General features: G+C 44.2%; 1 protein-coding gene across 1 annotated transcript in view; it reads left to right on the top strand.

The window, feature by feature from the left end:
• PWP1 (PWP1 homolog, endonuclein) overlaps positions 1-26,706 on the top strand; it is a 320,357-nt gene that overhangs the window by 234,325 nt on the left and 59,326 nt on the right. Inside the window, exon 11 of the mRNA XM_069228384.1 lies at positions 5,244-5,355. Coding sequence (XP_069084485.1) covers positions 5,244-5,355 — 112 coding nt within the window. The remainder of the gene's footprint in view (positions 1-5,243; positions 5,356-26,706) is intronic.

Here is a 26,706-nt window from a genome sequence, read left to right on the forward strand (position 1 = left end):
ATACGCTCTGTTGAACCAGTTGTTCAGCTAAATTTCAGAAAAATTTCTTGACTGAAATTTTTAGCCACAAACCAGATTTCTATAGAAGTAGTAATAGGTAGCAAAGTATGGTTAAACTATCATGAAATGCCCCAGTTTTTAGAAATTATTACTCTTTCATGTATGCACTACTTTATACTACCTTCAATCAAATGAATCGGTGTAGAGAGTTATTAGGGTGACAGAAAAATTTATCCAATTGGTGTTGGTGATCAGGATGGATTTTGAAATAGCAGAGGAGGAATTGATGTATTGCAATAGCTTAACTTCATATACTTTTACAGGAAAACAGCCGTTGTTATTGATTAGACGGTGCATATCTGCAAGAATGAGAGTAGGCATATAGATTTAGTGTTAACATAAGGTGAATGTAGGGGTTGTAAGGGAGCGTCTCTGTGTGTGAAGCAGCATCAAATTTGGAAGTGTTCTGATGCAAGAAATAATGTGAGAGATTCCAGATTAAGTGGATATTTGGTTGAGAAACCGAGGGAGATCCCTTTTTATATACATTTGCATGGAGCCCTGCAAGGAATTTGTATTGTATCTAAGCTGGATGCATATGTGTGAGTAAGTAGAAGAGCTCATGGAGAAGGCATTCCCAGTTGTGCAGACCTTTTAGGGGGATGAGGGCGGAGGGACTCAATGGCGAGGAGTGGTGGGCTGACACGTGCTTACACTTCATGTACTTCGACCATGCAGGGTCAGAGAAAGTGCATCACTTTACAAAGTGTGCCACATGCACAAACTGTTCTGTAGACCCCAAAAGCAATTCAGCTCAATCTCTGACTTGTTTTCAGCAAGCCAAAATATAACAAGATGCATTAACCTACTCTTTGTTCATTCCTTGTTTGGGGAAGTGGATATATTTTTTAGTCTTCCCTGTCACAGGATATCTTGTGGATTGATGGGTAGAGTCAGTCATGAGGTGCCCTTCTACCATGTTCTCAGATGCATCAAGACTGTGCACCAACACACTTGTCAGGCATAACAGAGGTCATACAATATAGTGGTGCTAAGTGCTTACAACCCGTCTTCTGCCCTGTCAGTAGCCTGGTCCACCCATTTTGTTAAAAAAAAACAACAACAAAAACACTGCGCACCATACCTCGGTTAGTCAGCGTGGAAGGTTGACTACACTCATGGAAACTTACGGGGATGATTTCAGTTATTTGATCAGTCATAACATCCACATGATATACTTGTAGAAGTCAAGTTATGTCAAGTTATGTCAACATATGTCTTCTGCTGGTCTCTAATCAGTTTTGATCACTTCCACAAGTGCCACTACCTGTCTGTCTACTTTATGAAGACTGTTCAGTTCATGCAAGACACACATGGTTCATGTTTCTAGACTTCTACAAACACTTCATGTAGATGTTTTGGCTGCTCTGATAGCTAAACTCCTCTCAATACGTTTAATGGACTTCTTGTCTACTTTCAGAGGATTATTGTTTTCTAACAGCAAAATGGACACAGTTTTGGTATTACATTGTTAAGGAAAACTGTGCACATGTTGCTGATTTGTTGTTCTATAAATTGTAGTATACTACGTTTGAGACAGTAACAGACATGCTGGTAACACTCATTTATGAGTTTGTTCTACCTTATCCTGTTTGTGTATGAGTGGTATTCATGCTCATCCAAAGTGCAGCTGCCCGCATAAGCTCTTTGTTTAACCTGTTGACTTTGCCAATGTTTGTTTCAACCAGGCATTGTCAAATTATTATGAGATGCTTCTTCTTTTGAATGCTGGTTGTCAGAAATGGAATTATTATTTCAGGGTTTTGGGGGGAGGGAGGGGACCGCTACCAACTCAATAAATCTGCGCTGGTTAAGTGAAAACAGTTCTGAATCTCTGCTCAACCCCCTGGTAGCTACGGCACAAGCGGCAGGCAATTCCTAGCGAAGCGCGTTCTAAGGTCTATGAGTACCACCAATTTAATTGTAAATAACTCATCACAATAAAATTATCAAACCAACCTAGAGAAATAGAAAACTTGTAATGACCAAAATGACACCACACTCATCAAAGTGGGTTAAGGGAAGCAAGAGATAAGAATGTTTAAAGTTTAGGCAAAAAGAGCTAAGAAAAAGACAATCACAGTGAAATAACAGCAGTTCACAGTGGACTGGGCTGTAGGTGCAATTTCTGGCCAAACATGGTGGATTGGAGGTTGGATACACCAAGGAGGTTCTACCTGTCAAAGGTTTGCAAAACATGCTTCTGGGTCTGTCTAGCTTCTTAGGACAGGTTCTATGCACTAGGTCTCTCTCCAGCCAGGTCTCCTGCAGGTTCTAGTCATAAATAGCCAACTTTTGGAGCCAAGAGTCCTCCTAAATTTGTATCCCTGAAGCAGGTAAACAGGAGGCCAACAACCTAATCCTTGGAAAGCAGTTTCAGTTACCGGGAGCAAGTGGGATTCAGGGATCTTTGTTAGAGTCCTCTTCTTTCAGCAGGAACCAGGATTCAGAAGTCGAAATTTCTCTTCCAGCAGGGCATTCTTCTTCAGATGGAGTCATTCCAGGTCCAGGAATGTTTAGAAGGTGGCAGTGAAGTTGCCTGATTTAATCTGTGCACCAGCCAATGACTAAAGAAATTCTAATACTCATTCATAACAATTTTCTCACAGTTTTCCCATCACTTTTTACAGCACGTCATATTTGCCTTATTGTAACATTTTCCAGGAATAGCTGTTTCAAGATGGCGGGACCCGGCTGTCACTTTGCAGGGCCTGCCTTCAGCTTCTTGGCCAATCACACACATTACAGTGTCTAAACTGTTTTTTCTTCCTGCCATGGCTGTGTCCTGACTGTAAAGGAGAGTCCTGGGGCTGAAAAGGAGAATCCCTGGCATTCCCACCCAACAAGGTAGTATTAAAGCTGCCCTTTAGTCTACCAACCTCCTCTGCCCACTCCCATAGCTAATCCCTGCCTAAGTGGTCAGCACTTAACACCCATTAGCCTTTCCCTGACTCAGAGGCAAGCCATTGTCCTCTTAGCCAGATTCATTAACTGTCTCAGCCACAGATGTATATTTCAACTCTGGAGTTGTGATAATTGGCAAAACTGGTTTTAGGCCAGTTTTGACTCGGGCGCCCTAAAGTACATTTTCACAAAATTACGTCTCTGCTTAAAATTTTTAAAACCTGATGAAATATTTGTCTAACCCTTTCCTAAGTATATGTGGGAAAGAAGGTTTTTAATCCCACCTAGTCTAAGCAAGCTGGCATTGTGAAATAGCAGGCTTTGTTAATGCATGCTAACTCCAATATGAATTGTGCCCTATTATTAGATATTGCACCCTGCTCTGTGGGCTTACAAGGCACTTTAAGAATGACCTATGAATATATATACATAGGATTTTCCTACATGGAAAAGGCAGTTTACCCAGTCGTGTCTCACTGCGGTGTATTTGAACCACATGGCACCTAGACCACAATGGTGCTTGGGGGCAGTAATATGTTTTTGTTAAATTGGGAGTGCTGTAAATATACACTCTGGCCTACTTAAGACATTTAACTTTCCATGCTGTTGGTGGACTTTAGACACTATTTACAATTGACTTACAGGAACGATAAATAGGCCAAATAAGGTGTTCCAGTGTATAGCAATACTTTAGAGGGGAAGCTCAGTCACTTTATTACTGTTTAGCAGCGGTAAAGTGCACAGAGTTTAAAGCCAGCAAAATTAGGATCCAGGAAAAGGCAAAAAGATCTGGGGTAGCCTTCCAGGGAAATCAGATTTGGTGTTCTGATCAGTTAACATTTCATTAAAAGGTATTGGATTGTAGGATAGATTTTGTATGTTAACACCATGAATAGGGCTCAATAGAGTTATTTGCTGTGTGGTCAGTTTCATAGCTGTTTTAACCAGTGTGAGCATGAAAACGTAGTTATCAGGCGACCTCCATTGCTAAACATGAGCACTGAACAGCCTTGCCCACGTGTGGGAATACCGGACCACTTCTTTAAAATACATCATCTTAAATGTAGACGTTCGCCTTACTTCAGGAAGGCGAAGCCTATAACATAATGGAGAATATTCACAAGATGAGGAACCTGAAGTTAGAAGTATCTATTAGAAATAACATTTTTACATGAATTAGGGATACACAGAAAAAACAGCTAGGTTTACAGCAATCAAAGGCCTTCATGATTAGGACTTATAGGAAATAGGAACTGTAGTATCTAACATGAATTGCCACTGAGTTGTCCGCAATATGAAATTTGCTCAAGAGCTCAGTCAAAATAACACAAACCCACTTCGCAAAGAAGGGCAAGGCAGTGCAAAGGTGGATCATCTCGTGATGGATTGTTCTCTGCATATAAAAGTGCTTTACACTGACAAAAAGAAGCCTCCAGGAGACTTACGGGCTCATTCCACCAGAACAAACTCAGCTACCAGTACGCTAGCATGAATGGTACTTCGTAGGGGCATTTGTGAGGCAGCTACATGTAAGTCAGTACAAAGAATCACAAAGCACTACTGCTTTGGCAGTCCGTTCCATCAAGGAACGTTTTGCCCACTCGTTTCTGCAGGGCTTTTTGCCCTGAGCCAGTCCACAGAAACAGTCCCTGGGGAGGTACTGCTGTAGTAGATTTACACACAGTTCATTAGGCACTGCAGTACATTTTGGTTTCGTGAATGACTTCTTTTACTAGACTCATAGGTCTGGTAAAAGTTGCAAAACGTTTTAGAGGCTGCTACCAGGAATCCCGTACTATTTATATCATTCTGTTATGCCTTATGCCGCCAATGTGCCAAAATATTAAAAAGTATTACAACCGACTACCTCCAACCTCTCTTCAACCAAATAAGAAGAAACACATTTTGCAGAAAGACAATAAAAATCCAGTCATGTTTCTATCATCTAATGTGCCTCACTGAATAATACCTGATAGCTGCAGCTGTTTCTGATAAGGTAGTTAATGAAAACACTCAGGACTGATCTGCAGCGGTGATGTGCTTCAAAATCTGGAACAGCTATGCGCCATGTCTCACAATCTAAATTAATTGAACGTATGTAGTGGACATACATTTCCATTTGTGCCCCACTGCTGTGCATACGTGATTTGATGCTGTACTGCTGTATGACTAATCATGTCACTGATTCCCTCTCGTCTTTCATTTGCAGTGTATCAGTCCCTTCATAACCGCATAGTGAGATTATTCATATTTAAAATTAATTCTATTAATTTCTTTAGGTCTGCTATACTCTATGACTGCAGAAGTCCACAAGAAGCCCATCGTACCTGGCGATTTAGTGGACAGGTCGAGAGAGTGACTTGGAATCATTTTTCACCTTATCATTTCTTAGTAAGTATTTCTTGTTCCTTCTTTGCTGTGCATTTTTCTTTAGCTGCCATGTATCTGGTAACAATAACACACCAAGACTGCCTTTGGCAGTGAGAGCTGCTTTAGATATGAAAACGTCTGTTTTTTTCTATTAGGCAGTCTTTTAAAAAAATATTAACCAACTTCTTTCTGAAGGATTCTTTTACTTGCTTTTATTGAGCTGTAGCTACATTAAGAATGCTAAATTGTATTTTTTTTTACTCAGCAGAACAATATTTGTAATAAAAAATATATCGCTGTTCCCTATAAAAACTGCAGTTGAACTGATTATGCTATAAAACTACAAAACACTGACTTTAGCCAGTTTATATGAGTAGCTTGGCATAGCTATCACCTACCCACCAATTGCACTGTGCATGACAGCTTTTTTGAGTATGAAATATTACAGAGGTCATAGCTCACTTGAGCAGGACACAACATATATTTGGAGCAGGGCCTATTCCTTGTGTTATCCACACCCATCTCCAAGAGAGACTAGTTTAGCCTTTAGCTGGGCCCTGCACGCTGTGGAGTTGGGGCTGGCCTTTCATCGGGACACTAACTTCAGTTGGAGTGAACCAGAATGCTCCATAGTCCTCTTAGAGCATCCCTTCCTGTAGTCACTTGGCCTTCTGCCTTACCACGCTTGTTCTCGTGCAAGACACGGTCCCCTTCTTCCCTGAGTAAACAGCTCCCACACCATTGATATTAACAGTCAGTATCTTTGACATCATGCCCCGAGGTCAACATAGCTAGTAAAGTTGTAATTTTTTCAGCATTTGTTTTTTAATCATAACCATAATATTCCATCAGATGTAGTTTTTTAGGGTAATATCAAAGTTTGTAGGTCTGGCTTAGCAGCACAGCAGCTGTCTACAGAGGTATTTTTACACATACTGTAAAAACATACGATTGGCTCCACCTAAAAGACATTGCTCTCTTCTCATTATATTGTCTGTTTGTTGTATCATTCTGCCTTTCAGAAAGTGCTTCTATTGGAGTGCATGAGAGGCTGTTTTGCTTCTTAAGAGTACACTGAAACTTCACACTGATTGTCACATTCATTTCTTATTGTCAATTAATTTTATACAGAAGCACACCATGTAGCTATTTTTCTAAGCACTAGCAAAGTCAAACAGGCAAACCTTAATGTGATTAAAAACAGCATGTGTCCATGCAACACAAGTAAATAGAAATTGTGGTATCCTGTATTTGCATGCATTGGCACGTTGAAGCCAACACTTTAGGCCTTGCCGAAGTTTGTTCTATAACAGATTATTTTTCTTCTGAGTGACAAAGCACAACTTCTTTTAATAAAATCTTTTAAATTATGTTTTGAAATTTGCAATAATATAGTTTTTCCCTTGTCCAATACAAACATTTTTCAAATACGGCTCCTCTGCATGACCTAAATATTGAGTGGCAAGTTACATGAGAAAACCTTTCTCGTATTTCATAAATTAAAAGTGGCTGAAGCTAGAAACCAGATCAGGTACCGTCCTAAATATTACAAGCACATGTACAGAGGCTGTGTCAGTCTCGAAAATGAGGCTGTGCAATTTCTTTGTAGACAAACAATTATTGAGGAATGAGGTAAGTTTGACTTGAACCAGTAGTTTCATCTGTAAATGGAATGGATAAAGAATGAAGAAAATACGCACACTGTAACAAAGTGGATCATTACATCGGGTGGGCGGTCGCCCTCCTCAAGAAATAACACTAACAGGCTTAACGTAGAGTAATGTGTAAAGTAGTTATGCAATACCAAAACCATAATAAAATAAAGACTCCAAACAATGAATTCCCAAACGTGGGGAGCGTGGCCTGCCAGAGCATGGAGTAGGACGTGTCTCTTGTGCTCTGGGCTCCCGCCGGCCATCCCGCACCGGCTACAGCATCGGGACCACTTAAATAGATGCCACACACCAAGAAGTTACCACTGTGCGACCCCGTAAGTCTGAGGGGGTTCGCACGCATCTCTTTGGCAGTCCCAACGCAGCAGAGGCCTCTGCTGCTGTCCCCTGAATTTACAGCCACAATCTTGCCTGGAGCGGCCCGCGGATGCCAGAATTGACTGCCGGGCAGCGCAGATGGGCGGTGGAGGAGTTTGTGCTCCCCGAGTTTCTCCAACATTGGATTTCACGTGGGAGGTCCAGAGACTGCTGCCTAAGACCCTTACCCCCGCATAGCTGGGCTTCTCCTTCGACAATAGCTGCTGCCCGAGTAGGAGATTGGGGGCGACTTGATTGCCTTGGAGGGGGTGCAGACGCCGCTCACACCTGATTGCCCCCCGTTCCTCTGAATCTACTGATATATACACAAACTTTGCCAACACGAGTGGCTCATTTTCGCTTTTTACCAGTGTGGTACTCTGCAACTGAGCACTTCACCTCGGGACTCTGGAGACTTTGGCCATGCTCAGTGCCAAATCCTTCTGCGCATCACCTCACTCCCCCAGCCAGGCAATGTGCTTGTTGTCCAGCTGGTCACACCCTGAGTGTGCCCTGGAATGGTAGACATTGCAGATCTGCAGGCGTACAGTGGCGTGTGGACACCTCCTGCGCCAGTCTGATGATAAACACACGTCTCCCTTGAACCAGGCCTCCCCTCAGGAGCCCCTAGCCTGCTCACAGAGGTTAGCCATAGCCACCCCTCCTGCCCCCAGTGCACAGTGACAGCCCAGCCTGCGGGGACCTTCTGAAACTTGGTGCTGCTTGTGCAAACTCTAAAGCATTGGGGTGGGCATTCTCTGCAAATCGTGTTTTTGCTTCTCGGTTCCCAAAGCCACACGAGACACAGATGGGCGATTCCTGAAACTACACATGACGAGAGGCAAGTGACATTTTCCCCCTAAATATATAAGCACCAAACTCAGCACAGGACCTCTGTTAGGAAGGTGTTCCAGGAACAACTAAATGGAGCAAAGGGCAACATAATAGTTGCAGGAGACATTAATCTAGTCCGGAGTTGGATAGGAGCAAGGTGACATTCTAGGGCACAGGAGCCATGTTGGCCCAACTAAAGAGGGATATCTCCGACCTGGGCCTAGCTGACTCCTGGCAATACAAGAACCCAGGTGTTTTGGACTACTCTTTCTAGTCTCACAATTCCTACTCTCGCATTGACTTTGTCTTTGTGTCCCACTCATTCCTAGGTACCCTATCAACAGCCTGTATTTCCGATATCTCAATCTCTGACGACGCCTATGTTGAAACCTATCTGGTCTGACCAGTGCTTTAAATGGAAAAATAGAAGTGCAGGTACTCTCTATCAGAGTACCTGCTTTTTCTGAGAAGTGCCGGTACTCTCCAATTAAAAGTATTAAGTTTTTCTTGAGATATGCCGGTACTCTCCCTCCCAAAATAAAAAAGTGCCGGTACTCAGTACCGGAGAGTACCGGCCCATTTAAAGCACTGGGTCTGACGCAACTCCTTTCACCAAAGCCTCCCCCCCGCTGGTGCCTACCCCTCCATCTTTTGCGAGACCATGTAGATGCTGAGGCAATATGTAAGGGAATCAGCAAATATTTTACCCACAACACTGTGTCAGACACGTCCCTCCACATGATGTGGGAAGGTTTTAAGGAATACATACGGGGAGTGATTTCCTCTATAGCCATTGCCAGGGGGAGCGAAGTGTGTCTAGTAGAGACTAAACTGATGAGAGAGCTCAAAGAACTGGAACAACAGGACAAAATAAATACCTCTAGCAGAAATAAACACCAACGGCCAATTGAGAGCCTTCAGGACTAATCAAGCAGAGTGTGCTTTTCTAGCCCTGCCACAAAAATATTATGAAGATGGCAACCAAGTGGGCTCCCTCCTGGCGAGTAAGCTTCGTCACTTGCAAGCTAGAACACACATAACAAAGCTCCTTAATGGGTATCAGGGTGGGTGACTACTAAACTGGACAAACTACAACAATTTCAAGACTTCTACCAGGTGCTTTACCAGGGCGATGCTGCCCCTGCCGAGCTGATTACAGATTATCGAGGATTATCGGGTCCTGTGACTGGGAACTACTGATTCCCCTGCACAAGGAACTCCTTGAAGCCACATTACACCGTAGCAGTTGAGCGCTCCTGCACAAAGCCTACCCCTGGGGAAAACACTGGGCCCGAATGGGCTGCCGGTCAGTTTTTACCATCTGTTCCTCCCTGAGCTTCAGGCCCATCTTCTCCGAGCTCTTTAACTCCTTTACCCAAGACTCCGGTCTCATGCCATCCATGATGGCAGCAGAAATAACGCTCATACTCAAATCCGGCAAAGGCCCAGCCCACTGTTTGTCCTACCAACCCATATCTCTGCTTAATACTGACACTAACTTATTCACCAAGATCCTCACCCCTAGATTAGAAAAATATCACCCAGGCCTTAGTGATCCAGGCCTGGTGGGCTTCATCTATGGTGACAGGGTGCAGACAGTGTCCATCGAGTTGCCCACCTGATGGAAAAAGCACACTCATTATATTCCAGCATGCCTTCTCTCCCTCAGGTTGGAAAAGGCATTGGATAGGGTGAGCTGGGCATTCCTTCAGGCAGTCCTGGGAAAGATAGGCCTCGGACCGAGCATGACATCTAAATTCATGGTCTCATACTCCTCCCCCACTGCTACCATACATGTTAATGGGCAGCAATCATAGGTGCCTAGAGCCCACCGTGGCACATATCAGGGATGCCCGCTCTTGCCCCTGCTATTTGCTTTAGTGGTAGAACCCCTATCCATAACACTCCGGAAGGCGACGGAGGTAACGGGCATCCCTTTCGTTGGAAGAGAACATAAGATCAGTATGTTCGCCGATGACCTGTTTCTCACTCCGACTACCCCAAGGACCTCACTGCCTGCTCTGGTTGGACACCTGTGAGTTTTCGAAGCTGTCTCTGGCTTTAAGATCAATATGCAAAAAGAACAGATGATGGACGGAATGCAGAGAAAATCAAACATTCACCCCCAGTCACAAAGATCTGGGTTTACTCCATCGTTTTTTGCTCACCACACCACCCCAGGTTGGACCCAGCCATATGCAAATCAGTCTTGACCCTGTTCCTCATGGGAACAGGCCAGCCCGAACTGCCAAGCCAGGTCCTCCCTGGACCGGAAACAAGCATCCTAGGACCGGTTTCAGGGTATCACCCTTCATCAGCTAGGCTAGCTTGAATCCAGTGACGCAGTGAGCACGGGACCCACGTCTGCGCATACCCTTCCCACTTGGGCTGACAAATGCAAAAAGAACAGATGATGGACGGAATGCAGAGCAAATCAAACATTTGCGCCCGGTCGCAAAGAACTGGGTTTAATCCATTGTTTCTTTGCTCACCTCGCCACCCCAGGTTGGACCCAGCCATATGCAAATCAGTCTTGACCCTGTTCCTCAAGGGAACAGTGCAGCCCGAACTGCCAAGCCAGGTCCTCCCTGAACCGGAAACAAGCATCCTAGGACCGGTTTCAGGGTATCACCCTTCATCAGCTAGGCTAGCTTGAATCCAGTGGCGCAGTGAGCACGGGATCCACGTCTGGGCATACCCTTCCCACTTGGAGATCTCTGTACTGGGGGTGAATGTTTGACATTGTTCTGCATTCCGTCCATCACTTGTTCTTTTTGAATTTGCTGCCCCAAGTGGGAAGGGTATGCCCAGACGTGGGTCCTGTGCGCCCCATGGCACTGGAATCCAGCTAGCTTGGCCGATGAAGGGTGATACCCTGAAACCGGTCCTAGGATGCTTGCCAGGGAGGACCTGGCTTGGCAGTTCAGGCTGGACTGTTCCCATGGGGAACAGGGTCAAGACTGATTTGCATATGGCTGGGTCCAAACTGGAACGGCATGGGTAGCAAAAAAACGATGTATTCAGGCCCAGATCTCTGTACTGGGGGTGAAAGTTTGACATTGTTCTGAATTCCGTCCATCACTTGTTCTTTTTGCATTTGCTGCCCCAAGTGGGAAGGGTATGCCCAGCTGTAAGGAAATGCCTCCTTGGCATGGTTACCCCCTGACTTTTTGCCTTTGCTGATGCCAAGTTATGATTTGGAATTGTGCTGAGGCCTGCTAACCAGTCCCCAGCACCAGTGTTCTTTCCCTAAAACTGTACCTTTGTTTTCACAATTGGCACACCCTGGCATCCAGGTAAGTCCCTTGTAACTGGTACCCCTGGTACCAAGGGCCCTGATGCCAGGAAAGGTCTCTAAGGGCTGCAGCATGTCTTATGCCACCCTGGGGACCCCTCACTCAGCACAGACACACTGCTTGCCAGCTTGTGTGTGCTGGTGGGGAGAAAATGACTAAGTCGACATGGCACTCCCCTCAGGGTGCCATGCCAACCTCACACTGACCATGGCATAGATAAGTCACCCCTCAAGCAGGCCTTACAGCCCTATGGCAGGGTGCACTATACCATAGGTGTGGGCATAGGTGCATGAGCACTATGCCCCTACAGTGTCTAAGCAAAACCTTAGACATTGTAAGTGCAGGGTAGCCATAAGAGTATATGGTCTGGGAGTCTGTCATACACGAACTCCACAGCACCATAATGGCTACACTGAAAACTGTGAAGTTTAGTATCAAACTTCTCAGCACAATAAATGCACACTGATGCCAGTGTACATTTTATTGTGAAATATACCCAGAGGGCATCTTAGAGATGCCCCCTGAAAACATACCCGACTTCCAGTGTGGGCTGACTAGTTTTGCCAGCCTGCCACACACCAGACATGTTGCTGGCCACATGGGGAGAGTGCCTTTGTCACTCTGTGGCTAGTAACAAAGCCTGTACTGGGTGGAGGTGCTTCTCACCCCCCCCCCCCCCCCCCCCCCCCTGAAGGAACTGTAACACCTGGCGGTGAGCCTCAAAGACTCACCCCCTTTGTTACAGCGCCACAGGGCATTCCAGCTAGTGGAGATGCCCACCCCCTCCGGCCACTGCCCCACTTTTGGCGGCAAGGCCAGAGGAGATCTTGAGAAAAAACAAGGAGGAGTCACTGGCCAGTCAGGACAACCCCTAAGGTGTCCTGAGCTGAGGTGAATCTGACTTTTAGAAATCCTCCATTTTGCAGATAGAGGATTCCCCCAATAGGATTAGGGATGTGCCCCCCTCCCCTCAAGGAGGAGACACAAAGAGGGTGTAGCCACCCTCAGGGCTAGTAGCCATTGGCTACTAACCCCCCAGACCTAAACACACCCCAAAATTGAGTATTTGGGGCCCCCCAGAACCAAGCAAGATAGATTCCTGCAACCTGAAGACGAAGAAGGACTGCTGACCTGAAGCCCTGCAGAGAAGACGGAGACACCAACTGCTTTGGCCCCAGCCCTACCGGCCTGTCTCCCCACTTCAAGAAAAACTGCTACAGCGACGCGTCCCCCAGGGTCCAGCGACCTCTGAAGCTTCAGAGGACTACCCTTCATCTAAAAGGACCAAGAACTCCAGAGGACAGCAGCTCTGCTCCAAAGAAGAAACAACTTTGCAACAAAGAAACAACTTTTAAAGGACTGCACGTTTCCCGCCAGAAGTGTGAGACTTTCCACTCTGAACCCGACGCCCCCGGATCGACCTGCGGAGAAACAATACTACAGGGAGGACTCCCCGGCGACTGCGACCCTGTGAGTAGCCAGAGTTGACCCCCCTCACCCCCCGACGCCTGGTAAAGACTCTGCACCCGCAGCCCCCAGGACCTGAAGGATCTGACCTCCAGTGCAGAAGCGACCCCCAGGTGGCCCTCTCCCTTGCCCAGGTGGTGGCTACCCTGAGGAGCCACCCCTTGCCTGCCTGCTTCGCTGAAGAGACCCCTGGGTCTCCCATTGAACTCCATTGCAAACCCGACGCCTGTTGGCACTCTGCACCCGGCCGCCCCCGTGCGGCTGAGGGTGTACTTTTTGTGCTGACTTTTGTGTCCTCCAGTGCCCTACAAAACCCCCCTGGTCTGCCCTCCGAAGTCGCGGGTACCTACCTGCTGGCAGACTGGAACCGGGGCACCCCCTTCTCCATTGAAGTCTATGCGTTTTGGGCACCACTTTGACCTCTGCACCTGACCGGCCCTGAGCTGCTGGTGTGGTAACTTTTGGGTTGCCCTGAACCCCCAACGGTGGGCTACCTTGGACCCAACGTTGAACCCTGTAGGTGGTTTACTTACCTGCAAAACTAACAAATACTTACTTCCCCCAGGAACTGTTGAAATTTGCACTGTCTAGTTTTAAAAGAGCTTATTGCCATTTTTGCCAAAACTGTACATACTATTTTGCTGATTCAAAGTTCCTATGATACCTGAGTGAAGTACCTTTCATTTAAAGTATTGATTGTAAATCTTGAACCTGTGGTTCTTAAAATAAACTAAGAAAATATATTTTTCTATATAAAAACCTATTGGCCTGGAATTGTCTTTGATTGTGTGTTCCTCATTTATTGCCTGTGTGTGTACAACAAATGCTTAACACTACACTCTGATAAGCCTACTGCTCGACCACACTACCACAAAATAGCGCATTAGAATTCTCTTTTTGCCACTATCTTACCTCTAAGGGGAACTCTTGGACTCTGTGCATGCTATTTCTTACTTTGAAATAGTACATACAGAGCCAACTTCCTACACCAGACGTGGGTCCCGTGCTCCCCATGCCACTGGAATCAAGCTAGCCTGGCTGATGAAGGGTGATACCCTGAAACCGGTCCTAGGATGCTTGTTTCCAGTCCAGGAACGACCTGGCTTGGCATCTCGGGCTGGACTGTTCCCATGGGGAACAGGGTCAAGACTGTTTTGCATATGGCTAGGTCCAAACTGGAACGGCATGGGTAGCAAAAAAAACGATGGATTTAGGCCCAGATCTCTGTACTGGGGGTGAATGTTTGACATTGTTCTGCATTCCGTCCATCACTTGTTCTTTTTTCAAGATCAATATGGCCAAATCCCATGCACTAAACCTGACTCTACCTGCCCAGGATCTGAAAGCCTTAGGGAGCCTGGCACTGTTACAGTGGGTGTCGGATAAGATCAGATACCTAGGCCTCAATATAACTCCTACCCTCTTCACTTGGTTGCGTGCAAATTGACCCCAACTTCATTGCGCCATCCTTGCAGAATTCTGTCAGTGGAAATCTCACCACATATCCCGGCGAGGACGCATCAGTGTGGTTAAAATTAACATACTGCCTCAAATGCTTTATTTATTCCAAACACTGCCAATCCCCATCCCACAGAGCGATATCCAACAGCTTCAACCCGATGTCCAATCTTTCATTTGGAATGGGAAGCGTCCCCGGATATTCAAATCTTTGTTGATGCTATCATGTGATAAAGAGGTACTGGCCTGCCCCCACATTTTTAGGTACTCATGGGCCTTGCACCTTTGCTACATCTCAGAATGGGTGGTGGAGTCAGTGACAAGCATTGGTTCCATATGGACAGCACATTAGGGTGCCGGCCTCTGTGGGATCTGGCTTGGCGGCCAAAACATGCACGACCATGCAGTTACTATCATGCTACTCCCACCAAAATGTTACATGACATTTGGGATTGGTTGGCATTCAGACGAGGCCTTACAACCTTTCCCTCCCCTAACACCTCCATAGAGCAACCCAAAATTTCCCCCAGCACACTTGCCTCATTCCTTTGCCACCTATAGGGATGGTGAATGTAGAACATAGCAGGACTAATTTGTGGTACCCACGATTAAATCCTTTGAGTGGTGCAAAATGGACCACTACCTCCCTGACTCTGCCCATCTATACTACGGCACTGGGCTTTGTATCCACAGGTATACCTGAACACCACCCGGCTTCACATACCCTTTGAAAAGATAGTTGAGGCCATTTACTGGGTCTAAGGGGCTTATCTACAACACATACCATACACTACAGCACGCTACACCACCTTGCCCCCATGTGTATCAGGCTACTTGCATTGGGAACCTCTATGGTGCAACATTCACAAAACGTATTGCAGTTTTTCCCTATGGGAAACAGCCTGTAAGCTTATGTACCACTGGCATTACACCACAGCACATCTTGCAAATATCTACCCCTCTATCTCCACAATGCTGGAGGTGTGGCCTAGCACTCGGAAACTCCTCCCATATTTGGTGGTCTTAAAGCGTAATCACCTTATTTTGGGAGGAGATTCCGGGACATACAAAGGAAGTTTTCCCGCTACCTTTCACATATGTCATGGCCAAATTAGGCAGTCGACCGCCTCATATACAGGCAATGTCACATACGGACTGAAACTGATTAGTTATATGCTTCATACAGCTCGCCAGTTAGTGGCCCTACACTGGAAAAAGCAGTCATTCGCCTTCCTCTGTGACACAATGATTCACCCGCCTCTGGCAAACCATGGCTATGGAAAAACTGTCCCATCGCCTCCACCAAACCGTATCCAAATTCCAAGCGTTGTGGCGCCCGCTGCTCCAGAGTTTCATCCATATAGAATTCCCCATGACTGAGAGTGCTCTACAACTGTTTGATTAATCAAGCTCCTCTCCTGCTGTGGCACCCTCCACCTCTATCTTTAGCTCTATCTGTCCCCACCCTACTGCTCTACATTGCCTTGCCCGGCCCTCTCTCTGTCCACCAGTTACTATTTGCAGTCTTGAAGGCTTCACATCCTACAGTATTACAACCTTGTGCTGTCAGACATTGGTTTGTTCATGTTTTCATTCTTTGTTTCGTGTCACTACATGTTGTATTGTACTTGCACCACTCAAATATCATCTGGATACCTCCTTGTAGGGTTTTATACCAAGAGCTCATCTATAATGATGTATGCTTAATGTTTCAAATCTTGCATTTAATAAGATGTCTATGAGCTATGGTGCACTATTTGTCCTTTATCTCACCAAAACTTCTAATAAAAAGATAAAGTAAAAAAAAAGCGGTAGACCGGACCTTGGGTGCTTTTTCAGGACAGCCGGGATGGAGCGCTGGTCTGATATACCAAGCAGGTTTGTCCCAGTCAAAGATTTCACCTTATGACTTAGTCTTTTTTATGAAGCTCATCAACCTCTAGAGCAGTAATCCTTAAGCTGTATCCAGTGAAGTTACATTGAAATCTGAAACTTTTTCTGTAAGGTCCAGCTGATGCTCGAGAGGTCTTGAAAGTCCAAACATTTCCTTAGTCTCAGATATTTAGGGTTTTTTGAGTAACTCCTCTTGGTCACTTCCAAGGCTCCTAGGACCTCGGGGACAGTACATAGGGTCAAGACTTACTCCAGCAGAGGCAACCAGCATTGCCCAGCCTAGGTCCAGTTAGTACTGGTCATGTTGTCACATGTCCTCTCACCCAGTAGGAGTGGTAGCAGACCCTAGACCCCAGGGAGATGTTGTGCTGAGCTTCTCCACGCTGATCTACAGCTCCAGTTTGGCAATTTTCAGAGTCGCAAGCTCCCCTTTTGATAATCCATTTCAGACACAGATTTGATTAAATGACTGAGTCATTGAAATTTGTGATGGGGTTGCCTGCATTGAAGAGGCCACTCCTCTGTCCTGTCCTTTGTCCAAGAAGCAGTCTGTCACAGCAGGAATTACTCCAAACTTAATAGCCAAAAGATGTCATAGGAGTGACTATAGGATCACACGTTGATATCAGCCTCACTGATATATGCCTATCAAATTGTAACAAAGACCCTCAGTTCAGTTCTTTATGAATCCCTTATCAGCTCCTGAAATGCGTCCAGTGACTTTTTCAGAATCACAGAACCCCTTTAAAGAGCACAAGAGAGCCTGGCTTTCCTTTGCTTCAGTGGGTGTCTTACCCAGTCTCAGGAATGCAGGAAATCGACAAATCTGTCTGGGATGGCTCTTCCATCTCTGCATGCCTCTTCAGCCATGGGTTTCAAATACGGAACCCACAGGCCTCCATGTACCGTACCACACACAGACACACACACATTACAGTATTCACATGTAATCACACGTGTGCTGCACAGCACAACATAATAACCTCAATGGAAGTTCGGTACACAGCAGCGGAACCTAGCATAAGTGGACCAGTAAACCTCACTCCAGTGACACAGTTGAACATGCCAGTTCACTTTACTGATCATTATCTCAAAAAAACTATGTGATGCCACCCCACTGTTTGTGATAGTTAACTCTGGGTAAGGGTAGTAGCCCTTTACCTCTACTAGGGAATTCTTTGTGTTCCCCTTTCTGGTCTAACAAACCTGCAATCCGTGAGACAGGCATATTCGACGAACTTGCAGGGGATTTTTCCATCCGACAGATGTCTTCTGCCTTTTTCCATTCTCCTTAAATCAGCATATTGTGGCCCAATATTAACCCGATGTAATTGAAAAATTGTGTTTTTTTCCACTAGTCCATTGTGACATTTGTAGCAAAAGGCCAGTATTGCGGGTTTTTTGGCTTTGGATTATTGTGAATCATCAATTACAACCCATTAAAATAACTGAATGCCATTAAGAAAAGTGACAACTGGCTAGTATGTTCAAGGTGCACAGTGCCAGAATTTTCATGGTACCAGTGGTTTCAATTTCAAAACCGCCAGTACAAGAAGAGTGAGACGAGCTAGGAATTTGAGATACATCTTTTAATGCAGTTACTAAGGCTTAGGATGTCTGCTAAAATACTTCTTGTTTCTGGGCAGATGTGCTAAAAGGTCAAATGGCTTAAACCAAGATGTAATTTGGAGTTTAAAGGCTGTGAGCAGAGTAGGTACTTGGGGATGTACAGCAAGATTATTTAGGAAAAATACCGTGTGGATATAAATGTAGCCTAGGGCATTGAATCGAGAAAACGTTGTATACCAGACATCAGAGAATTGATGGATCTTTCTTAAAGTGATCTCCACCTAAAATATGAGTTAGTCTGTTCAAGTATGCATTTTACTGTGAGTATCTAGATTTTTTTTTATCTGGGGTCTAGGAGAGACCTTCAGAATACCGAAGATAGGGAGTTACACTGGGTCTTTGGGCAATCTGAATTTGCCATTGTGGAGAGGTGCCATGAATGACTTTGAGATGGATTGGTCCCCTCCCCCACTTGCTTTAGATATTCTTCTGTCTGTCAAGTGGGCTCTGGGTTCAGATTATCATGCTTGTTGTTATTTGATATCCTTAAAACGGGACACTGTTCCATTTAAAATGATCTTTTTTTTTATCTTTGAGGAAGCTATTATAATGTTTGTGTCTTATCCTAGATTAGGCAAAAAGTCTAGACTTAAACTCACCACATTAGCATTGCAACCAGAGAAATCCAGTTGTGGCCCTACTGGGACCCAGGATCCTTTTGGTTGTGTGTTGGTCCTAGGTTTTGTCCTGTTTGAGGAAGTGTCGAGTTTGGTCTTATAATTGTCTTCCTGTCTAGCAGATTTTAGCCGCTGAGATATTGTACTGTTACTAAAAAACAAAACGTTATCCCTTTTGATAGTGACTGAATCTTGGTTTTACAAAATGCCTGTGGTAGGTTTGCAGTCACTACAGACTCTTGGTGTAATGTTGGGTTGGGAAAATAACATTGTTTTACTCAGTTTATTTTGGCCTTTACACTTATAAGTCCATTATGCCTTACCAGAAAACCTGCATGTGTCTTGAGAGAATCCACTGCAGATCATTTTTTTCAACTGTGAGACCTGGGTGCGAATCCATATCGCCAATAGTTTTTTTTTTCCATCTGAAAACCATATTGTAGGGCATTGAATGATGGATCAAACCCAGATGGGACTATAGTAAAGTGAACATGGACGGCCATTCTTGGTCACAGTGCTTTTCAGACTTCAACAGCAACTGTCATGTCATGAGAGTGACTTTAGGTAAACGTTTGTTCATCAGTAAGACATTTGCCATCTTAAAGGTTTGTCTTCTGTATGGGCCGGGAAAGATGAATCTGCAATCGATGTACTGCTTGCCCACAAATTATTGCAACAGTGAATATCTATCTTGCAAGGTTGATGTAAAAGTAATACAAACAAATGACTTACTATGAAATCTCATCTACTGGGTCGGAGCCTTCTACGGCGATTGCTTGAGAACCTTTGTAAACAATCAAGCTTGACTTATCAGTGCATGAGATGTTGAAAAACCAGTGCAATCCACTGGTCTTGAAAAAGTTAGTAATTTCGACAGAAATTGGCTTCCAAAGCCAGAATGCTATTCCTGTGGTGGAATACATTGAGACATACCCAGAACTCCATTGTAGCTGTATTGTACAGATTTGAGATAAGTCTAGAGCTCGAATGTGTATAACATTGTCCTTGAGGTGCACAGATACATATGTGCCCTTGGCCCATAAATTGATCTCTCTGCCTTGAGCAAGACATATGCCAGAGTCAGATGCAAAATGTCTTCTGAGCCTAAGAAGATCATCAAGGTGAGGTTCAAACTTGAGCCACAGGCCAGCATTTCATCAAAAACTGACAAGGGGTTATACCAGTGCTTAATTTGAGCCAGTGGTTTCTGGTGTGGGGCACCAGCACTTATTTTTCTTACTCAAGCATTTACTGTGAGCAAACAACACATATGGGAAAGACGGAGGAGGAGAAAAACAAAAAAGTGTCAAAAGGTAAAAAGCTGCAAGAGTGAGCTGAAGGGGCAGAGAGTGGCTGTAAATGGATTAAAGAGGGCCGAGATTGTTTCAGGATTATGCTACCTCACAGTTCCATGCTCTGACATTTAATTGCAGCAGCTGCGTTTTTCAGAGGAGAGCTTTGGGCACTGGCCCCTTTTTATTTACAAATTACGTACTGGATTATACAGTCATATTGTGCATAAATGTATGGTATTGCTAAGTTGTGCAATGAAGGAAACATACATCTAAATTGAAAACTATCGAGTTGCAGCATGACTTTCAAAGGTGGGGGGGGGGGGAGGGTCAATCCAATCCAGAATCACCTCTGTTAAGCCTGACACAAATTCTAAAAACGTGTAGTATTCGCAGCCCAACACTAGAGGGTAGAATTATGAATAGCATGAGAAAATTACAAATTAACCCGGCTGCGAAGTAGTTTTTACAAATAAATTGAATGTTTCTTTATGTTGCACCTTCCATGACCAATTAATATTTACTTTTTGTCTAGAACTTTGACCAAAGCACACCAGGCTTCGACTATCTACCTGATGTACAAGTGTGAAGACATATCTAACATTAGGGAACAATGGTCAACGATGTCATCAGGGGTAGTAAGCGCTATATAAATACTATTACAATACAATACATTACAATACAAAAAAATGCTTTGTAACTTAGGTTGAGTATTATTTTAACACTGGCCGCTCGTAGCACATGCTGCTGCACAACAGGTCAATAATGAGCATCAAATTACACCAAAAAGATTTGCTAAAAAAAGATACATGAACGAAGTACAAACTTCAGCCTTTTTGGAAAATTGGTTTTAAATTTTGTTTGGGGAAAAAGACATTAGGCACTGTCCCGATGTATCTTAAATTAGAGCTTAAGAAGAAGAAAAAAAATCGTATTCAGGGAATATTTGGATTTAATAATTGGGACAAAAAGACCCGAAAAACCTAGAATTGACGTTTTATGGTTATCACCTGCCCCTTCTCCCATGGGCACCACAAATACATGATTGTTTTTACTTTTGGCCACCGTTTGTTAAGAATGTAGTGGTGTTGATAAACTTTCCTCACCAATTTATGGTCTTTTGTTTTTTTGTTTTCTTGTCTTAACCATAACATCCCTGAGTCCTTCTGTGATCCATGATGTACATATGTATAAAAAAAAAAGGGGGTACTCAGCGTGCCTTTATGACGTATATAAGATAAGCCATTGCTAATGAGAGTGAGAACATGACAGCCCACTGTGTAACTGTGTGATGCCTATCGGATACCTGACTTGGCCTCAAGGCGCCCTGGACCACTGGAGTTCGTGCTCGGTTGACACCTTGACTCAGATGTATGTACTGTCACTCCTGAGTGTACTGCTTTGTATTCAGACTAGAAATCGTTCTCCTATTGAAATGTCATTATGCAATGCTTGTTGTTCTTATAGTGCTTTTTTATTATCAAAAATCAATAAAATAAGTTTCAAAAAATATATAAGCCATTGCTTTGTGCAACAAATATTGAAGGAAGCACCTGTGCAATTTTTGCCCAAGCTTAGGGCAAATATTTAAATCTGGTACAAGGGCGGTTTAGACCTGGGGGCAATAAAGTTACTAACATAAGCCTTTTCACTGAAATTGTCTGATATTATGATCATATTTTTCGGTTTTACAATTTAAGCTTACAGATTGGACTTGAGGTTTGTGAATTACATGTGATGATTGCTTTAACAGTGGGAGTGTTTTAAAACAGGCAATTGTGGTTCCTGAACCTTATGTGATGACTTTCAGGTTTTGGTTTGTGACTCCCTCAATGAGACCGTAGTTTGCAAAATATTTTACTCCATAAACATCATAAACCCTGCTTTGCGAATCAAGGGCCATGCTAAAGCGATTTTAATCCATTTTGTATTTCTTTTTTGGGGCTATAAGGACATTTTCCTCCCTTTTGGGGCGCACTCTTTTCCATCTTGCGCCTTTGCTCTCCAATGTTTAACTTGGCATAGGCTCTATAAAAATATATTTTTTGTGCAGTGTTGGTGAACTGTGGCCTATTATTACTAAACTACGTAAGGAAGTCAAACTGTGTAAGGGTGGATGGTGAGAAAGGTATCTTTCCTTCTTATCATTCAAGTTGAGGCTAGGTTTATGTGAACTGGCTTTTCGAGTTTGTAAACCTAAAAAAATGTGCGCCAATGAAATTCAACTGTATTTTCCAAATCAAAGTTCGCCATCTGATTCTTCCGCTTAATAATATAATAGATTTATACATAGCTTTTCTAAATCAGCGTTTTTTTTTTTTTAAAGTAGTTAGTAATTCTAAAAGTACTGAAAACATTTAGAGTACATCACAAAAACATGTATTAGATTCAGGCTCTGTCTATATGCCAATTTTGGTTTACATTTTTCCAGTTTTTGCTCTGTCTGGGAACAAAGAATAGCTGGAATTTTTAAAACACATGTAAAATATAGAGCCCTTTTTAATCTTTGACGAGTCTGCACACACTTTGATACAAAGAGCATGGCTGATGAATTTGGTTTAGATATTCTCTAATAGCTCAAAAGATTAATAGTAATACAAAATATTTTTTAGTTACCCAAACGTCTGAACCATAACTGCAGAGGAGCTGGTTGGTCCTCTGCATAAAAAAAATCAGGAGGCTGATTTGTAGTGTGAACCTTCACCTCAAAGGCTCTTGTGTTGCTGTTGATGGATGGCCGATATTTATTGTTACTCAAACCGTAAAAGGCTGATTGGATCCCCATACATTTGATCTGTGAGAATGAGGTCAAGCGCAGATTTTTGTAGTTATTGGATTAGTCCACTAAGTCATTAAAATGCTTGTCAGACATGGTATGCTTGTAAGCTTGATTTATTATTAATGAGCATACATACTCCTATGCATACCCCATTTGGGTTTCTTGGTTCTGATAATTTAAGAACCCTCATCTGTTATTCAAAATATATGAAAACTATGTAAATGTACTGAAAATATTGTCAAGTTTCCATTTGTTTCCTAAGCCGATGCAAGGCTGAGATTATCTGCAGTGTAACAGGGCATTCCACTGTTTTGGTGTAGTAACTGGCACAAAATAACAATGCTCTTTACTTTGTGCAAAAAAAAGTGGAGAGCCTGAAGGAGCACTGTAAGGAAATGCCTCCTTGGCATGGTTACCCCCCTGACTTTTTGCCTTTGCTGATGCTAAGTTTTGTTTGAAAGTGTGCTGGGACCCTGCTAGCCAGGCCCCAGCGCCAGTGTTCTGTCCCTAAACTGTACCTTTGCTTCCACAATTGGCACAGCCCTGGCACTCAGATAAGTCCCTTGTAACTGGTACCCCTGGTACCAAGGGCCCTGATGCCAGGGAAGGTCTCTAAGGGCTGCAGCATGTCTTATGCCACCCTGGGGACCCCTCACTTAGCACATGCACACTGCCTCACAGCTGGTGTGTGCTAGTGGGGAGAAAATGACTAAGTCGACATGGCACTCCCCTCAGAGTGCCATACCAACCTCACACTGCCTATGGCATAGGTAAGTCACCCCTCTAGCAGGCCTTACAGCCCTAAGGCAGGGTGCACTATACCACAGGTGAGGGCATATGTGCATGAGCAATATGCCCCTACAGCGTCTAAGCAAAACCTTAGACATTGTAAGTGCAGGGTAGCCATAGGAGTATATGGTCTGGGAGTTTGTCAAACACGAACTCCACAGTTCCATAATGGCTACACTGAAATCTGGGAAGTTTGGTATCAAACTTCTCAGCACACTAAATGCACACTGATGCCAGTGTGAAATTTATTGTAAAACGCATCCAGAGGGCATCTTAGAGATGCCCCCTGAATACCAGTCCAACTTCTAGTGTTAGGCTGACCAGTTTCTGCCAGAATGCCACAACCAGACGAGTTGCTGGCCACATGGGGAGAGTGCCTTTGTCACTCTGTGGTCAGGAACAAAGCCTCTACTGGGTGGAGGTGCTTCTCACCTCCCCCTGCAGGAACTGTAACACCTGGCGGTGAGCCTCAAAGGCCCACCCCCTTTGTTACAGCGCCACAGGGCATCCCAGCTAGTGGAGATGCCCGCCCCTCCGGCCACTGCCCCCACTTTTGGCAGCAAGGCTGATGGAGATAATTAGGAAAACAAGGAGGAGTCACCCACCAGTCAGGACAGCCCCTAAGGTGCTTTAGAAAACCTCCATCTTAGTTTTGGAGGATTCCCCCAATAGGATTAGGGATGTGCTCCACTCCCCTCGGGGGAGGAGGCACAAAGAGGGTGTATCCCCCCCTCCAGGACCGTAGCCATTGGCTACAGCCCTCCCAGACCTAAACACACCCCTAAATTCAGTATTTAGGGGCACCCCAGAACCCAGGCAATCAGATTCCTGCAACCTGAACTAAAGAAGGACTGCTGACCTACAAGCCTGCAGAGGCGATGACAACTGCTTTGGCCCCAGCCCTGCCGGCCTGTCTCCTGACTTGAAAACCTGGAACCAGCGACGTATCCAACAGGGAGCAGCGACCTCTGAAGCCTCAGAGGACTGCCCTGACCCCCAGGAACAAGAAACTCCAGTGAGCAGCGGCTCTGCTCAACAACCTGCAACAAACTTGCAACTTTTCTACAACTTTAAAGACCTCACTCTTTCCGCCCGGAAGCGTGAGACTTCACACACTGCACCTGACGCCCCCGGCTCGAGATCCAGATAACCAACACCACAGGGAGGACTCCCTGGCGACTGCGACCCTGTGAGTAGCCGGAGACGACGCCCCCTCCGACCCCACAGCGACGCCTGCAGAGAGAATCCAGAGGCTCCCTCTGACCACGACTGCCTGTAACAAGGGACCCGACACCTCGACCAACCAATCTAACCAATACTTACCTCCCCCAGGAACTGTTGGTTTGCAGTGTCTACTTTTAAAATAGCGTATTACCATTTTAACAAAAACTGTATATGTTATTGCTCTAACTCAAAGTTCCTAACTTACCTGTGTGGAGTACCTTGCATTTTATGTATTTACTCCAAATCTTGAACTTGTGGTTCTAAAAATAAATTAAGAAAAGGTATTTTTCTATATAAAAACTATTGGCCTGGAGTTAAGTCTTTGAGTGTGTGTTACTCATTTATTGCCTGTGTGTGTACAACAAATGCTTAACACTACCCTCTGATAAACCTACTGCTCGACCACACTACCACAAAATAGAGCATTAGAATTATCTAATTTTGCCACTATCAACCTCTAAGGGGAACCCTTGGACTCTGTGTACATTATCTCTTACTTTGAGATAGTATGTACAGAGCCAACTTCCTACAAGCACTAAGTTAGTTTACACCATCTTACTCACTTGCGCATAGAAAGTTTGAAGCGGCCCCATAAACTAACTGATGTACCATACACTTACTTTTAAAAGTTATTAATTGCTTCAGTAGGCCATCATTGTAGTTGCTTGAGTAGGTCCAGGCCACGAGCAAATTTTGGAATCAATCACTCTAGCTGCCGTAGTGTTTTGAATTATCAGGAAAAAAACTATAAATGCTATATTATGATTTGTGGCAGTCCAAACTAGCACTGGGACTCTCTGTGTGCTTGTTTTAAAAATTGTAATTGAGTATAGACCTTGCTTGTCCTGCTCTGTGCTTACAAGACTTTAAACAGTATTCCAGCCTGATTGGCCAAATCAGAGAAAAAACTCTTAACATAATTATTACATTTTGTTAAAGTTTGAGAAATACCTACAGTATTTATGTTCTCATGAAATTCTATAGTTAACTAAGATTTTAGATTATCTTACCACAATTTAAAGATTCATATCACAATTATTTGGATTGTAAGATCTAGTGAGGCAGTGAGAGAGGAATATTCCATCCATCGTTTCCTAGAGCTCTGTACTCAAACAGAAGACTTGAGCAGATATATTTTACCACCATTAACTCAGTTAACTTTGTGTATATGTGTGCATTTGTGTGTACGTGTGCGCACACACTGGTACCTGCTATTTTGCATACAGAGACGTCAATAATGTCCCTAAAAATGAAAGCTATACCTTCCTTACTCCCCCCCCCCCCCCCCTTTACCTGATGGACAGTGTCGCCTAACAGTCTCGTATCTTGTAAAGTACTGTTTTCTGCTTCCTGTAGGCCCAACGCTCCTGCACCCAGCTTTCTTCCACAAGGAGTATATTGAATTGATTGTTCATTTTTCTCCCGCTGCTTCCTATTACCTGTTACGCAGGCACTCTGTTTATTCCAAGCTTTTAAGTATTACATCTTCCTTAGTGTTTCCACCCCTTACTCCTCAGAGCTAGTATACCTTTCTCCTGCATAAGGTTAGCCTCCCGCTACTCTCTTACTTCACTATGGTATGAGCTGCTGAACCTATTCTGTTGCATAAAGGCCCAACAGATCGTGCCTCTTGTTCACCACACCACTAACACAGATTCACTCAGTTTCTGTGGCAAATATGTCAGAATAAGCCTCCGCCTGACTAAGAACATGATTACAATTGAGGGTACGATTTTGGGAGGTAGTCTCTTCAGGGTTCAAAGAAGTCGTCCGTGAATGTCACATTAGGTCTTGAAACCCAGGCGGACATCATTGAATAAAGGACCATTCTGGAATGTATGTTGCTGATTGTCAGAGATGCCTGACTTGGCTCAGAGGGTATGGGTCTAATGAGTCACTTGACTCATGCATTTGAACTAGGTATCGTATTTGACAGTCTTATAGGTTTGAGTGCTTCTCCACTCTCTGCCTTTATTTTATTACAAATGTACCTTACATATGGCTCAGGGAAAACTAATACATTTAGCAGAAATTACACATGGGTTATAATTAGTATTACTAATG

The sequence above is a fragment of the Pleurodeles waltl genome, chromosome 4_1 (genome assembly GCF_031143425.1).
Source record: "Pleurodeles waltl isolate 20211129_DDA chromosome 4_1, aPleWal1.hap1.20221129, whole genome shotgun sequence".
Taxonomy (NCBI): Eukaryota; Metazoa; Chordata; class Amphibia; order Caudata; family Salamandridae; genus Pleurodeles; species Pleurodeles waltl.